Source organism: Halichoeres trimaculatus, unplaced genomic scaffold (genome assembly GCF_033239565.1).
Source record: "Halichoeres trimaculatus isolate MK-OKI-2021-1 unplaced genomic scaffold, fHalTri1.1 fHalTri1_scaffold_12, whole genome shotgun sequence".
Lineage (NCBI taxonomy): Eukaryota > Metazoa > Chordata > Actinopteri > Labriformes > Labridae > Halichoeres > Halichoeres trimaculatus.
Window position 1 is genome coordinate 23,172,012 of NW_027437190.1, and position 14,494 is coordinate 23,186,505.

The 14,494-nt window shown below is 39.3% G+C and overlaps 3 protein-coding genes across 9 annotated transcripts; 2 read left to right on the forward strand and 1 right to left on the reverse strand.

Annotated features, from left to right (window-relative positions):
* Positions 1-173: 173 nt before the first annotated feature.
* On the reverse strand, positions 174-2,976 carry isoc2 (isochorismatase domain containing 2). 4 transcript variants are annotated; one of them, XM_074683871.1, is made up of 7 exons: positions 2,841-2,976; positions 2,392-2,496; positions 1,971-2,095; positions 1,641-1,853; positions 1,306-1,376; positions 1,079-1,196; positions 174-284 (listed from the first exon to the last, which is right to left on the reverse strand). In XM_074683871.1, coding segments are annotated over exons 2-7 (594 nt in total). In that variant the 5' UTR covers positions 2,393-2,496; positions 2,841-2,976; the 3' UTR covers positions 174-218. The 4 variants fall into 4 exon arrangements, with proteins under 4 accessions (XP_074539972.1, XP_074539970.1, XP_074539971.1 ...); XM_074683869.1 differs by having other exon boundaries at positions 2,791-2,930; XM_074683870.1 differs by having other exon boundaries at positions 2,735-2,869.
* atg12 (ATG12 autophagy related 12 homolog (S. cerevisiae)) lies at positions 2,802-5,413 on the forward strand. The gene is made up of 4 exons (XM_074683872.1): positions 2,802-2,940; positions 4,013-4,149; positions 4,246-4,308; positions 5,213-5,413. Exons 1-4 carry the CDS (start codon positions 2,847-2,849, stop codon positions 5,270-5,272), a joined length of 354 nt encoding a protein of 117 aa, XP_074539973.1. The 5' UTR covers positions 2,802-2,846; the 3' UTR covers positions 5,273-5,413.
* A 188-nt stretch (positions 5,414-5,601) lies between these two features.
* Positions 5,602-13,924, forward strand: LOC141800984 (germ cell-specific gene 1-like protein). Of its 4 annotated transcripts, XM_074683867.1 has the most exons (8): positions 5,602-6,168; positions 6,831-6,886; positions 7,040-8,171; positions 10,993-11,175; positions 11,320-11,367; positions 12,319-12,471; positions 12,567-12,678; positions 12,785-13,924. In XM_074683867.1, exons 3-8 carry the CDS (start codon positions 7,976-7,978, stop codon positions 13,155-13,157), a joined length of 1,065 nt encoding a protein of 354 aa, XP_074539968.1. In that variant the 5' UTR covers positions 5,602-6,168; positions 6,831-6,886; positions 7,040-7,975; the 3' UTR covers positions 13,158-13,924. The 4 variants fall into 4 exon arrangements, with proteins under 4 accessions (XP_074539968.1, XP_074539967.1, XP_074539966.1 ...); XM_074683866.1 differs by having other exon boundaries at positions 5,602-6,886; XM_074683865.1 differs by having other exon boundaries at positions 5,602-6,661; positions 6,719-8,171.
* Positions 13,925-14,494: the final 570 nt, after the last annotated feature.

Below are 14,494 nucleotides of genomic sequence, written 5' to 3' on the forward strand. Positions count from 1 at the left end.
TCCTCCCCCTGTGTGACATCACTGTTCACCCGCCTCTGAGAACTGATCCCACCTCTTCAGCCTGTCACAGCTGGAAGAGGAAGTTTCTGCAAATGTGACCTTAGTCACATTTGCACACAAAGAATTACGTTTCACTTTTCAGGACCATGAACGCAAATGCACACATTTAAAGTATTAGCATCACTTTATTGAAGCACAAAGTGGTTGGTGAGGATCTTCTACATGGCGCTGAAGAAGGCAAGAAGGCCGGTGTCAGGAGATGGGTGGAGCATGAGCTTCTGGATCTGTCAATCAAATTTTAAAAGATAAAGGTTTTTAACTTGTTGTTTAAGAAATTAAAGCCTTATTCATTTAGCTTTGAGCAACAGAGTTTCCTCATAAACATGCAATATAAATACAAGATAACCAGAGACGGACAACCATGACACAAGACCCAAAAACAGGGTTTTCTTTTACAAGTGATTTTCAAAAAGATAAGGTCAGATGATCAAGGACAGCTTTGCCAACATGAAAGTTGATATCAGCTCTTGTATTTCAGCACTAACATGATGAAAAGGCTGAAATCAATATCTGAGTTGGGGAAATTTTAAAAGAGGTGCTCATAAGTTTATTAGGATCATGATTCTGCTTTTCCTTGGTTCAAAAGGTCTTGCATTTTGTTCTTAGTTTGACAGGGTGCCAATGGGAGACAAGGGGGGCCTGCAACTAGTTTTGGTTAAGCTTCAAGGAATGGTTCATTTATTTTAATAGGGGTTGGTAAGATACTTGTCAGTAACTGTATGCAATGTTTGGAAAACATTTTAGCGCTTTACCTTGCTGGAAGTGCAGCTTACTTACCAGCAGTTTGAAAAATGCTTAAACGCTCTTTTTTTTACCAAGTCATCCTTTGGTTTAGGCAAAGCTCACAATGTGACATTTCTGTTATTCTGTGAAGCTCTGTCTTGTACTATCTGTTTTTGCCATCCCCCTAGCTACCAGTGTGATAGAAAACAACAATTTTTGCATTCCCAGTGAGTGTAGTGCATTTTTCACGACATATCTATAAAGGAAAAATACAGAGAGCATATGCAATAAGCACCTCCTTAAAGTTTGGATGCTTAGCATCCTGGACCAGCTGCAGCAGAACAGCCTCTGTGGTGGTGAGGAAAGCCCCGCTCTGCTTCAATCGAGAGAGAGCAAACAGGCGATCTGTCTGACTGTGGAGAGAGACACACAAGTTTGAACGCATATGCAATCAGTTCCAGACACATAAAATCAAATATGTATTCAATGCAGAGGACAAACAATGCTCCATTGCTGGGATACCTTCTGGCAGAAACAGCATCAGCTACAATATGAACCTCCATCCCTTTTTCAATCAGGTCGAAAGCTGTGCACTGTGGAGAGGCAATCATCAGAGGTTCTGCTTTAGTAACTGAATCAAAGGAACTTGTTGTCAAGCATACAGTACAAATGTGTAACATAGAAGTCTTACAGTTGGTCATACCTGTGCCCTCATATTCAAGTTTCAGATTATTTCACACACATTAAGATGAATATAAAAACAAAACATAAATTATTTTCTCTGATTCTTTTCCTGCATGGCTTGGAGGAATTTTTAAGATGGTTAAACTGCAGGATAAAAGATGACGTAGTCTTACTGCAATACAGGCATGTGCCTCTATTCCACACAGAATAGCCTGTTTGGGGTTCCCCAGGGCCTCCAGCTCCTTCTTGACATCGTCTATCATCATGGTGAAAGAAGTTTTAGCATGGGCCTTCAGGTCTGCTGCTCCCAGCTCTGGAACTGTGGGACCCAAACCTTTAGGGTACTGTTCTGTCACAATGGGAGGAATGCCCAGAACACGACTGGCCTGAGAGAAGGTTGAGAGCATGCAGATTAGACTTCAGTTCAAAGAGAGTACTTCAGCGGTCCTTCACAAACACTACAACTGATAAGAGATAATCGGGTCGTGGAGTGGAATGGTCACCTGGAGCAACCTGGCTGCATTGCTGACAATGTTGTTGAACTGGAAGATGTTGGGTCTGAACTTTTCTTGCATGTCACACAGGAGGAGGACTGCATCCTTAGGATTGAGCCTACCAAGGCTTGCCACTGTATGAGCAAAATTACAGTAAGAAGGAACACCTTATCAAATGCATTCATACATTTGGTGCAATGCTTATGGTGAGGTTAAACTGAACATTACAGGAGTAAATCGCATGCTCTGAAAAATAACACTTAATGGCCTCACAATGCGTCATTTTCAGCTTGAGGCAATTTGAGCTCAGGTGAGTAAATATTTGCCCCATGCTGTTGCATCGTTTCGATTTCGATTGTATATGCAACAGCTTGCTGTAGTTTTACGGAAATCAGTTTGAGAGAACTTCATTGTAAGAAAGTTGACTTACTGCCTGTGCCTGGATGGTCCAGTTGGGAGAAGAGTGTGACAGGTTCAAGGAGACCGCAGAAAGTTCAACTACCCGGTTAAAGAATTACTTGGTGTGTGACGCCTCCTGCGTGATTGTGAAAAACATAGATGTTACCTTTTACCCATTTTTAAAAGCAACAAAGTATCTAGTAGTACCCAAATTCACAGAGGTATCTGAATTAGTTAGTTTACGTCACTGATAAATATAGAATCAAGTCGATACCTTGCTTGTAACCGGACACATAAAATAACACAAGTTTAGCAACCTTTACTTGCTAAACATCCTTGCTTTAATTGTCATGCACATTGACCAATAGAATTACATGTAGTGCAGATTGATGTTTCTCTGAGCCAATAGGAGCCAACGTTTATCACGCACTGCCTGGCAAGCTTGGGTAGGTGGGGACAAATCCTGCTCAGAGTGGTCACCTGAAGATGTCTGACAATGCAGAATCTCCGTCAGAAACACCAAAAGAGGAATCACAACCACCGTCTGACGACTCTTCGACAAATGAAGAAAAGAAAAAAAGTATGATGTCTAACTACGTCGTTGATTTAAGTCGATTATTGAATATTTTCAATCTGCCGAGGAGGAACGTTGTTAGCTTTGTGGTAAATATTTCCGGATCTGTGACGTATTGCTGAATTGACAGATATTCTGGCCAATAGAAAGGCTGTTTTGTTCTTTTCAGCCAATCCTCATTTACCTTTAAACTACGTACTGCTGGGCTGAAGAGCGACTGAAGCTAATGCTAACCTATATGTGGGGCAACTTTCTCTTCCCTTCATTGTTTTCCATACGAAATGTAGATTTTTCGCGTGGACCTTTTTTTTTCCATACATACAAATACTCTTAAGGCTTATGTCTGTTTCAGCTAAACATCATGTGCGCAATCACAATCAGTAGAGCTAAGCCAAAAGCTGCAGTTAGCTTAAAACTGTTCAGTGTTATTAAACTTCGTTAATATCTTGCATTAAGTTTTGGGGATTTTTATCAACAGCCTACGGTTAAGACGTGTTTTCAGAAGTCTGGCAAGCGTATTTCCTTTGACGGGCACACAATACTTAAGCTTGTTATGTTTAGAATATAAGGAGAGGTAACAATAGCCTATAATTGGGAATAAAAAGATGCTAATCACTATGACTGAATATGGTCATTTGTTGGTACATTAGAAGAATCCAGACTACGCAACAGCTTTATGTAAAGTGTTGAAAGCTCAGTTTAAGATCGATCATGGGATCTTGGCAGCAAGGAATGTTAATTTAATGGTTCACTCCTGGCGTGATTTGGATCATGTATATAACTATATAGATTCATATCATGAGCTTAAAATCATGGCATACTACATTAAAGTAGAAGTCTAACATTCTGTCTATAATAATACACCCTCCAAGTTGTGCAACAGTGAATTTTAAGGCTTGTCATTGCACCGAATATTTTTGTTGTCTAAAATGACATGTTGCATGTAACTCAAAGTTGTCAAAGTCTCTTAAGGAGGAATATCCTGCAACAAGTACTTGCAGTATAGTTAATGACAGTTTGATCAACAATAATTCTTCAGAATTTCATCTGACCTGTTCATGTTCTTATTTTTCTTTAGTTGATGTGTTGCTGAAGGCAGTCGGTGACACTCCTATAATGAAAACAAAGAAGTGGGCAGTGGACAGGGGGAGGACGGTACAGTCCCTGGCTCAGTTCATCTCTAAATTCCTAAAACTTGATGCCAATGAACAACTGGTAAGGATTAAGTTTGTTAGCAGGTTGGTCATGCTTAAGGTGGTCTAGTTTTCTAAATAATTAACCTTATTTCTCTTTTCTCTCTCTTTTTTTTAGTTTATTTATGTAAACCAGTCTTTTGCCCCTTCACCAGATCAAGATGTTGGGGTTCTCTTTGATGTAAGTACAGAGACACTCCAGTTTAATTCCTTGTTACTGTACTGTGCTGTTCTGTTGACATATAGCAACTTAAAACAGGAACAAAATTCAAAATTAGAAACTGAACTCTAAACACAAAATAGGAATTATAATTAAACAGATGTGTCCTGTATAATTTCTAAACCCATGCCGCCCAGTTGGTTTTCTCAGTCTCTATCTCCACCCTTACAGATGTAGATTTCCTATTTTGCTTAGTGTGCAAGTGCTTTGAGCTGTCCTACAGTCAAATCATCAAGAACATGAGTGCTGGGATGCAGATGTTACAACCCAAGACTAAACACTCTCCACCAGTCTGCATATATGTGGACTTATTAAATTAACCAGGAGGTTGAAACTCAGAACAGATAGTTGGGACCTTTGTCATGACATGATACAATTTTATAAAAAGATCCATGGTAATTGCTGTTTTTTTGTAACACATGTATATAAACTCTGCAATTATAATAGACAAAGAGAGAAAAGAAAACAGATGTGGTTTTCAATCTTACTTAATTGGAGCATCTCTTACCAAGCAACATGATGTTGTGATGCTGTGTTCAGTTCTTAATTTTATGTGGTTTTAGGGTTTTATGCACTGCACACCTGATAGCGTCAAAGTCTGTTAAGCTTCTGGGTGGAGATCAGTATTTGGTCATAGAATTGAATATGTCATGTGGAGCTTTGACCAGCAGAGGGTGCAATAGCAGATAAACTGCATGCTACACAGAACAGTTTTTGGTCTTTAATTAAAGTCTTAATAAGTTACAGCAAATACCTCAAAGTCCACAAGTCCCTCTTGATTATTTTACTGCTCTCACTGTTCTTTACTGAATTAATGAAACATTTACCTTTTAATTAAATTGCCTCTGTCTGTGTCTCTTTTCAGTGTTTTGGCAGTGATGGCAAACTGGTTCTACATTACTGTAAATCTCAAGCATGGGGTTAAACTTTTTTCTTCTGATGCATTATTTTTTACTACCCCTCCTTTCTTAAACTTGTTCTCCAAATGTGAACACACTGTGTTTTTGCCATTTTCTGATTCTCTGTACATATATGTTGTAAATAAATTCTTGCGACTATGCAAATGTCCAAGTACTTGTTTTTTAAGGCGCCAGATTTGGCACCCAAATGTAAACAATTAACTTAGTGGGCACAGGATTTAGCTTTACGCAGCGTGGGTGCAAAGCCAAATCCTTGGGAGAGGGAGGGTATTTTTATTTAGTTCAAAGTTTTCACCACCCCATAATGTAATTATTGATTAAGTTATAGAAGTCAATTAGTGAGGTGAGGAACTGAGATGGTTGGTGATAGAGAAGTTTTGGTTTTGGGGGAGTTGAGAGGATACCAACTCTAAAAGGAGACAGACAGGAAGAGAGGAGGCACTGCAGGAACAGATGGACTTAGAGGGATTACATGATTCAGGATGGGTTTGTGACATAAATTCCCAAGAAAGACCGAAAACAGAGTAGAGTGGTGAGGAGGCAGACACCCAGCCACTCCGTCGGTCAAGTATCCGCGACTAACTACTGGATGGAGATTAATGAGGCAGTGTGGCCGTGGAGGAAGGGGTCACTGATGGTCATCCCGGAGGAGGTGCACCACTGTCAGACACAGAGGGTACAGATGAAGAGGGGAGTGACACAAGGAATCAAAATGGAGCAACTAAAATCAAGTTCTTAAGGAGCTTTTTGATTTAGAGCTCTTGAAGAAGACTGACGATTGAAGGTTAAGAGGACGGCAGAAGGAGAAAAGTGTTTTGTTTATTTTTTAAACTGTTGCAGTGACCTTGTGTTTGTGTGTTTGACCTGAAGAACTACAAGAAGATGGAAAGAACTTCAGAAGGTACTTGTTGACAATTATATTGAATTATTGTTGTAAAAAGCAGACAATGTTTTATGATTGACTGCTTCCCTTTACTTTTAAATCACAGCATTTAGCTATCCTATCTCACTAAACACTAGAATTAGTCACATCCCTAACCAAAGAGTTTTAGGTTTTGTATTTAGACAGATCTTCAAATAGATTGCACAAGGACTTTACGATGATAGTACTCTACTTCTTCATAAATGTAACAATATTCCTAAAATTTAGCCATAAAATGAACAGACTTAAGAATTTTTTTTCTGAAGAAACTTTCTTGTGGTATTTACTCAGCTTTTAGACTGTGGGTTAAGTGAGGTGTGTACAGTTCTTGATAAACTTGTTTTTTTTTTCTTGGTGAAAGCGAAACTTTGTGATACTGCTGCGAATCAATTTAATTTGATTGAAATTTTAACAAAAGAGTCTTTGTTCAGAAATTCATACCTGTATGACTTGATGAAAGTGACACTGAGCAGTGTCAGTAATTCCTCTCAAGACATTCATCAGCTTTTATTCATTACTATTACCAAAGTTGTCAATGTGTTTTAGCCAGACACAAGACATCACCTGGGATCTCTTCCCATATACAGATTAGGGATTGTGCCAGTTCCACTTGGTTTAACTAAAGCTCTGTTGTATTTTAGGGGCTGTCCACTGACACTGCATGAAGAGAGGGAGAGAGAGACAGAGAGCCGACATGGTCAGAATGCACTTCACACAAAAACACCTAACACAAACAGATTAAAGTAGATTATCCGGGATTACATGCAGAAATAATTATTCAGTCTTGTGTTCCGACCATCATAAAAATAATCTCTTGTTTTTACTTTCATCTCCATCTTGTCTCCTGCAGAGGGTCCAGCAGTGGAGCTTATGATGTGCAGCAGGGTCAGGCCTGAGTGTGTTAATCAGGAAGCAGAGCGTTATTAGCTTAGATCACAGGATAGTATGCATGACTTATTTTTCCATAACACCCCTTGTTACACACAGCTGGAAGACTTATGTGACATCAGGCAGCCATCAAGTTATGAAAGACATCAAAAAATTTAGATTTCATCTTATGGGCCATTTGCTTTTAGACTTTTTTTGCCCTATTCTTCAGTTTAATTTCACTTTGTTGCTAGACAGTGAATCATGTTCAAGGATGCCCTCTATCACTACCTTGGGCATAAAGCTCTCACAGATTAATTAAAGAGTATTTTAAAACGACCTCATGCTGTTTCAGTGTAGCCATAAAGCTCGAAAAACCTCACACCAAGTGTCCAGAGGTGATATTTGGCTTCATCCTTCACCCTAGGGATCAGCAGCAAGATATCACTCCAAACACACCTTAATGTCCCTTCTTCCCAGTATTCTCTCCCAGTGTAAGGCATTCTCTTCCTGAATCCCCTCTTTTTGTTCATTGTTTACTTCCATCTGTCCTTACGGTCCCACATGTATCAATTTCAGGGCATCTTATCCTCCTCCTTCTCCCCCTCTCTATATCTTTGTTTCAGTCACTCTGCTTTACAGTATTGCTTCTTCATCTGCTGTGTTTAGTCATCTTTATCCAGCCCTGTTACATCACATTTATCTTTGTTTTCTATTCAAACCTGGCAGCTCATCGCCCCATAAAACCTTTCCAAAGCATCTGTTCTGTCCTCTCAGCTCCATCTGTGACAGCTCTTGTACTTTCTGTTGTGTTCATCCCATCCCTGTGTGCTGTGTGCCCCTCTTTTTGCCTTACCGCTCTCCCTGTTCTCTCTGTCTGTCTTTGGCCTCCCCCTGCCTCCTCGTGTCCTGCCTGGCCATGCTGGAGGGTATGTCCCGTCGCTCTCGTTCCCTGCTCTCCCTGACTTTGACCACTCTGGCTCTGGCTCTCTCCATCCTGGCTCTCTCCACCTCTTACTGGTGTGAGGGCACTCATAAGGTGGTGAAGCCGCTCTGCCTGTCGCCCGTCAAAATGAAGAACTGTGGTCAGAACAACAGCGAGCCTTACACCACAGGTACTGAGAGTTTCAGATGTTTCATCTTTTCTTATGCAGCCTTGTGCAGCTTTGATATGTAGTTTTACAGCAGTCTCTGCTGCTTTGTTGTTTCTATTGGGTGTTCTTAGACGTCTCTTGTCAAATGTGCAAGATTAGTTCTTTAAACTGATTAGTTTCACAGACTTTTGAGTTTGGATCATGCTAGTTTTTGTCACTTCCAACAAGAATGCAAACAATGCCTGATGTGTTTACAGCATTCAGTGTTAAGTGTGGTAATAACAGAGGACAAACTCACTAAGTCAAGTTAAAGCCCCATTTTCAAATGAGTAAGAGCATCTATATATTCATTCTTTACCTATACTGGTTATTCTGTGGAAAATTTATGGGGCAGCTGACCTGTAGTCAATCCCAGCGCACACCTGAGACACACTGCCAGTAAATTACAGATTCAGACAATTTTATGCTCTAACCCACAGGTAATCGTTGTAAGCATTTGTGTTTTTTCTTTGTAAAATAATGTCTTATTAGGCTTAATATGAGACACATTCACCTGACAAGTCCAGAAAGAAAGTGTCTCATGTTAAGATCTCAAATGTCTTCCTACAAAAAACTACAGAGGGGAATATTTCTTACCCCATTGAGAGAGTTTTTACTCTTTTCAAGCAATCCAGGTATTGATTTTGTCTTTTAACATATAAATGAAGACATTTTTCTGGACTGAATCAGTCTACTAAGTCAATTCTACCAAAAATAAGACACCGAAATGCTCAAATTTCTGTTTTTGCAGTACACAAAATCTGTCCTACCTGACTGGGGATTTAAACCGGGAACCTACTTGCTGTAAGGTGACATTAACCACAACACCACTATGCCACCTTATGAAAGCGTATAACCAGTAAAAATGCATGATCGTGGAAAATTTAGTATTTTTGTCCTGGAGAGGAAGTTGTAGACTCATGTTTCTCTTGTGTGCAGTGGTTAAGTTGGTGTCCATTATTTTATTCCACATTTCAAATTTGAAGCCTAATGCTCTCCTGTCTATGAAGTCAAAGTATGCACACTAACACTCACCACAGTCTAAGTGAAGGGTGAATAATCTCAATATTCTTGAAAAAGCAAGTTCATGGGTCACAGTTTGATGTAACAGGATGAGGTCATGGATTCATGTAGCCTGACGTTAGCTGCTGGCACCTGGTAATGGACCGTTAAATCATTGTCACTGACATTCAGACACTCACAGTCAATCATTTGTGTGCTTCTTTAAGAACTGTGAAATCACAGTTATTTGAAATACTGTGACTCAAAGTCTGCCTACAAGTTATTTCTCTTGAGCTTTAACTGCATCTCAGTCTAAGTAAGCACACTTTGATGAGTTTGAATAAAAAAAAAAACAATTGTTTACTTTAGTGATACATAATAAAGAAAAGGAAAGTAAAAAAGTCATGCGTTGCCTTTTTAACTTTCCTTTCCTATTTGTTACTTCCTTCCTTTCTTCAAGTCTTGAGTCTCCTCTAACAGATTGGATATAAAGAGTTTTATTTCTGCCACAGCTTTTTTTGTTAGTGTAAGCCAACATTACAGATTTAATATTTACAGAGTGATCACAACCTTTTTGTTACACCTAAAACAGCTGATTGCACCCACTTCAAATACTACCAGAAAAAAATTAGATGAAACCTCACTGAGCAAGAGGGTTTCATCACTTTGTTCTGACTTTGATGTGTTGATGGTTAATTTGGTTTGTTTAAACAATGTTGGTGTAATATACATCACTATAATTCAAGTATCAGATCATGGGAGTTTCTGGACGAGCAGCGCCTTTGTTCTGTTACGACTGTCTCTGTTTACAATGGGTCAGTTCCAGTAAAGCTGTTAGCTCTGAAGAATAAAAGCGTGACGCAGTCAGTGGAGAAAACACATCTGGTCAACATTCTTGGATCCTGCACAGTTTGACCCGAAGTTTAATGCAGCTGTTACATTTCACTGCTGTTGGCTGAATCAATCTTCAACCTTTTGTTCCTTTAAGTCATTCAGACTCCAGATCAACAAAATATATTACCAGCGTTCAAAATATACTTAAAAAACTGCTGGCTATGTGCACCAGGATTAAATTATACTTTTGTATATGTCATACGTTATATGTCCTTGTTTGAGGCCTGTGGATGTGCTTCTTAGTTGTTTTGATCACCTCTAAAGTCTTCCATAATGTTTCAGAAAGTTAAAATGCAGCTCTGGCCTTGACCTTCGAACCTGATTACAAAGTTCTGTGTATTCTTTTTTGTTTTGTTTTTGAAACCGATACCTAAAAATAATCTGACGAGATAATATGATGGCTTCCTCCACCTGTTAAAAACTGATTGTCCTTGGTTTCCATGTTTTTAATCTCTTTTTGTCTATACCTTAGTCCTGGAGTGAACTTCATTCTGGCTCAGTGTTAATCTGTGGGGTGTGAGAGTAGCCACCAAAGGTTTATTCCCCACTGAGGGGAGGTTTACACTGCCTGCTGCCTGGTTTTTAATTTCTCTACAGATACACTTAATCCACGCTGAGATTAACAGCTCTTCCAGCGTAGGACTTGTCTTTGATCACTACGTGTACTTTTAGGACTTTTACAGAGAGATCTAACTTAACTGTGGTGAACTGAACTCCCCCTTATGCCGGGGAGGAGGGGAGGTTTATTTTGGTGCAGCAGGGTGACTATGCTCTTGCTCGTGCGTAAATGAGTTCAACATGGAAAGAAATTCAAGTGGGGATTGGTGCTGAAAGTTATGTTTGGGATCGTGAATGTGGTGGAGTCTTAAAGTAAAATACCCACAATGCTCTTCTCATTGTCACGCAGAGAGTCCCACTCAGAACCCCTTCAACCGCACCCTGTCTCCTGCCAGGAGGGAGGAGCTGTCCAAGATCAGGCAGAGGCAGCTGGCCAATGCGGTACACTACATCTGGGAGACCGGAGAGGACAAGTTTGCTTTCAGATACTTCCACACAGGTTTCTGGGAAAGCTGTGAGAAACACAACGATGGTGAGATACCAAAGCACACTTCTGATTGCACACAACAGCAGCTGTAGTTTTACATTTTTAAATCTGTTCTAACACAACTCAGAGCCCTCTTTGAAGAACTTTCCTCACTTAATTTTTGTTCATATCTGACCATGTTGTTGGCAGGAGAGAAATGTCGAAGTTTTATAGATCTGACGCCTGGAGAGACGCAAGGTGAGTTGTGTATCAGACCAAATCATTAGATCGAGGGTCTGCAACCTGTGGCTCTGGGACTTCACGTGGTACTTTGACTCATTTGCAGTGGTTCCTTGAAGCTTTCAAAATAAAGATATTAAATTAAAGAATTTTTATTTTTCTTACAGAGGGTACTGATGATTTTAAGCATTGACACTAAATAGCATGTTGGGTTAACATTTTGTTAAACTAAATATGGATCGCATCTTGCAATAAAGTCTGCCGCCACTCCACCTTACCTCCTACAACATCAACAGGCAACCAATTTTCCAAGCAGCTGTGGCCAACATCAGGGTTTACACCCCTGGTAAATAACTAAATCTACAAAAAGACAAATCTGGAAAATATAGGTTTTGATTCTGTGTGGATGGATTCATTGAACTGCAAACATGACAGCTTAATATACATATTTGATATGTGGCGAGAAATTTGCAAACAACAAAAATAATGAGTCGAGCAATATTAACCATATAAATAATCAGATTTGAGTATTCTTCTTCTTTGGCAAGTTTATTTTTTATTTTTTATCTTTTTGCCGTTTTAAAAATTCAAATATGTTGCAATTTTTGTTTGTTTTTTTTTGCACATTTTCAGTTTTTTTTTTTTTCAAATTTATTAAAAATAAAAAAAACTAAGACATCATACATAAAATTTCATAAATTCCCCAAAACTTTTTGTTTAAACAACTATTCACTAGTTTTTTTTTTTACTATGTATAGCATTTCATACACTTAATTGTCTTTATTGTGAAGATAAAGTAGATTTTGTGGCTCCAGAATAACTTCAATCTAGGTGAGCTGTGGCAAATTGGCCCCTATGGAATTAAAGGTTGCAGACCCCCATTAGATCATTAAATATGGTCAATCAAGTTTCTTTTCACATCTTAGTGTAAGTTTCCTGTGTTTTTTGTTTTGGTTTTTTATGTTTCAGGTGTACTCTGGCTGTCAGTGGTTTCAGAGTTTACATACATCGGCCTGCTTGGGATGGGTTTCCTCCTGATGTGGCTGGAGTTTTTGTGTTCCCATAAAGAGATGCACTCGCTAAAAATCAATGCCTATGCAGCAATCTGTACCGTGTTATCGGGTGAGAAATATTCTCTCCTTAGATTATCGACTGATACAGATTGATGAATATTGTATTTGTGTTTGTTTGTTTATATTATGTCATACTCTGTGTAGGTCTTCTTGGGATGGTGGCCCACATGATGTACACCACTGTGTTTCAGATGACAGTGATTGTGGGACCCAAAGACTGGAGGCCGCAGTCCTGGGACTACGGCTGGTCATTTGCGTAGGTGGCTTCTCTTTAAGAACAAACCTATGTCCTGAAAAGTTTTACTCATGTTGGCATGTTTCTCTTCTGGCGTTTTACTGTTGTGACTTTCTCCTGCTCTTAGTCTTGCCTGGGTGTCCTTCAGTTGCTGTATGGGTGCTGCTGTGGTAACACTCAACTCCTACACCAAGACCATCATTGAGCTCCGCCGCAGACAGAGGTTACGTTTGGAGGAAGCAAGAGCCACCACTCACGCTCCTGCTTATGATGATGTTGTTCCAGGAGGCGGGCTTTATTCTGTAAGCGGCCTATTGCAGTGTCCAGAGGGCATGATTGACGTAGCGTGGGCCCCAAATGGAAGCGTGGTCGGAGTGGGAAATGGGGATGTACCAACACTGGTTTTGGTGGGTGGCTGTGGGCCAGAAGGGTGTGAAGACTGTGAGAGAGAGATGGATGAGATGGAGGTGGCCATGGACCGAATTGATTCACCTTGTTAGGGGATTATTTACAACCATGAACAAGAAAAACTGAAAAGGAAAGACTTTTTTTCACCTCACTGTGGAGGACCAATGAGAGCAATCAGTTTTTTCTTTTTTTTTATCACTTTCAATGCACATGGGAAAAACTTATCACTCTGGAGAGCCGTTAAATCCTCACATCTAAGGACTACATGTAAAGATCACACTGACATTCAATACTGTTCATTGTCTGGGTGTTTCTCAGTGCCTCATGGTTTTAAATCAACTATTCTTGTAAATTGTTATTAACCTTTATATTACTGAATTATTTAGTAATTACATTGATCTGAGATATTGTTTCATTGCGAATTATTGTTCATTACATAAAGAAGATGGATGTGTCTTTGCCTGGTTGGCTTGCCTCCTTTTGAGAAAAAAAGGGAAGAAAAAAAAAACGAATTTCTCTCAGCAGTCAGCATGTTACCTTCATCAAAATCTCATCTCTCTTGTGTCAAAATGCTGACAGTGACAGTATTTCAAATCAAAGCCTGATCTTCAACAAACAGCATCTTTCTCTCTGCAGATGCAAAGACAAACCAGTAGGATAGACACATAGAGAAAGAAAGATTACAGAGATTTTGAAAAGTCTGCTCTCTGATGTTGAACAGAAGATTATGTGTAAACCAGTAATCCCGAGTTGGATGGGAAGAAGGAGGAATAAGGGTGAGGAGAGACTGCAGGCATGTGAGGGGAAAGTGATGGAGAGGGTGAGGGGGGGCAAGGAGTACACTTAAAGACTGAAGACATACATTTAAAGAGGCGGCAAAGATTCTTCAGGGAAACATTTTTTGATGTTATGGTCTGGTTTACACAATCTCAAACTTACATTTTCATACAAAATAATATATATTACAAAAAAAGATTATAAACCTTAACTGCCTCAAGGTTATATAGATTTGGGATAATCCTGGATTTACTGCCAGGGATAAAGACAATCAAAACATTAAGACCAACAGCACCAATTTTCGTCAGCTGACGGCATTATATTATTTAACATCTTTCTGGGTCAAAGGCGTGTTTATTCCTAATCGGAGAAAGACAGATAAATAAATGGATTTTCGAAGCACAGATGTATCAGAAATCCTTTAATTTATTATGAAGTGCATAAATTTTTACACATGAGAGCTACACACTCCAGGAGGAATCTAGGGAATTTCTAAGTCTGTTTAAAAAAAGTTTGAAATCTGTAACTGTTAGAGTACTTGCCAGTTGTCATTTATTTCAAGACCCAAATTTAATTTCAACAATTCTGAAGGTAGTTAGTAATAAGACAATATTAATCATCAAAACTCCCGATACATATGTCATCTGTATTG

Coding starts and splice junctions, on each gene's coding strand:
- isoc2 (XM_074683871.1), bottom strand. Junction 1,854..1,970: donor ATGCAGCCAGGTTGCTCCAG/GTGACCATTCCA, acceptor ACCTTCTCTCAG/GCCAGTCGTGTTCTGGGCAT. Junction 285..1,078: donor AGCATCCAAACTTTAAGGAG/GTGCTTATTGCA, acceptor TTTGATTGACAG/ATCCAGAAGCTCATGCTCCA.
- atg12 (XM_074683872.1), top strand. CDS start 2,847: ATGTCTGACAATGCAGAATCTCCGTCAGAAACACCAAAAGAGGAATCA. Junction 2,941..4,012: donor AAATGAAGAAAAGAAAAAAA/GTATGATGTCTA, acceptor ATTTTTCTTTAG/TTGATGTGTTGCTGAAGGCA. Junction 4,309..5,212: donor ATGTTGGGGTTCTCTTTGAT/GTAAGTACAGAG, acceptor GTCTCTTTTCAG/TGTTTTGGCAGTGATGGCAA.
- LOC141800984 (XM_074683864.1), top strand. CDS start 7,976: ATGCTGGAGGGTATGTCCCGTCGCTCTCGTTCCCTGCTCTCCCTGACT. Junction 11,368..12,318: donor GACGCCTGGAGAGACGCAAG/GTGAGTTGTGTA, acceptor TTTATGTTTCAG/GTGTACTCTGGCTGTCAGTG. Junction 12,472..12,566: donor AATCTGTACCGTGTTATCGG/GTGAGAAATATT, acceptor TACTCTGTGTAG/GTCTTCTTGGGATGGTGGCC.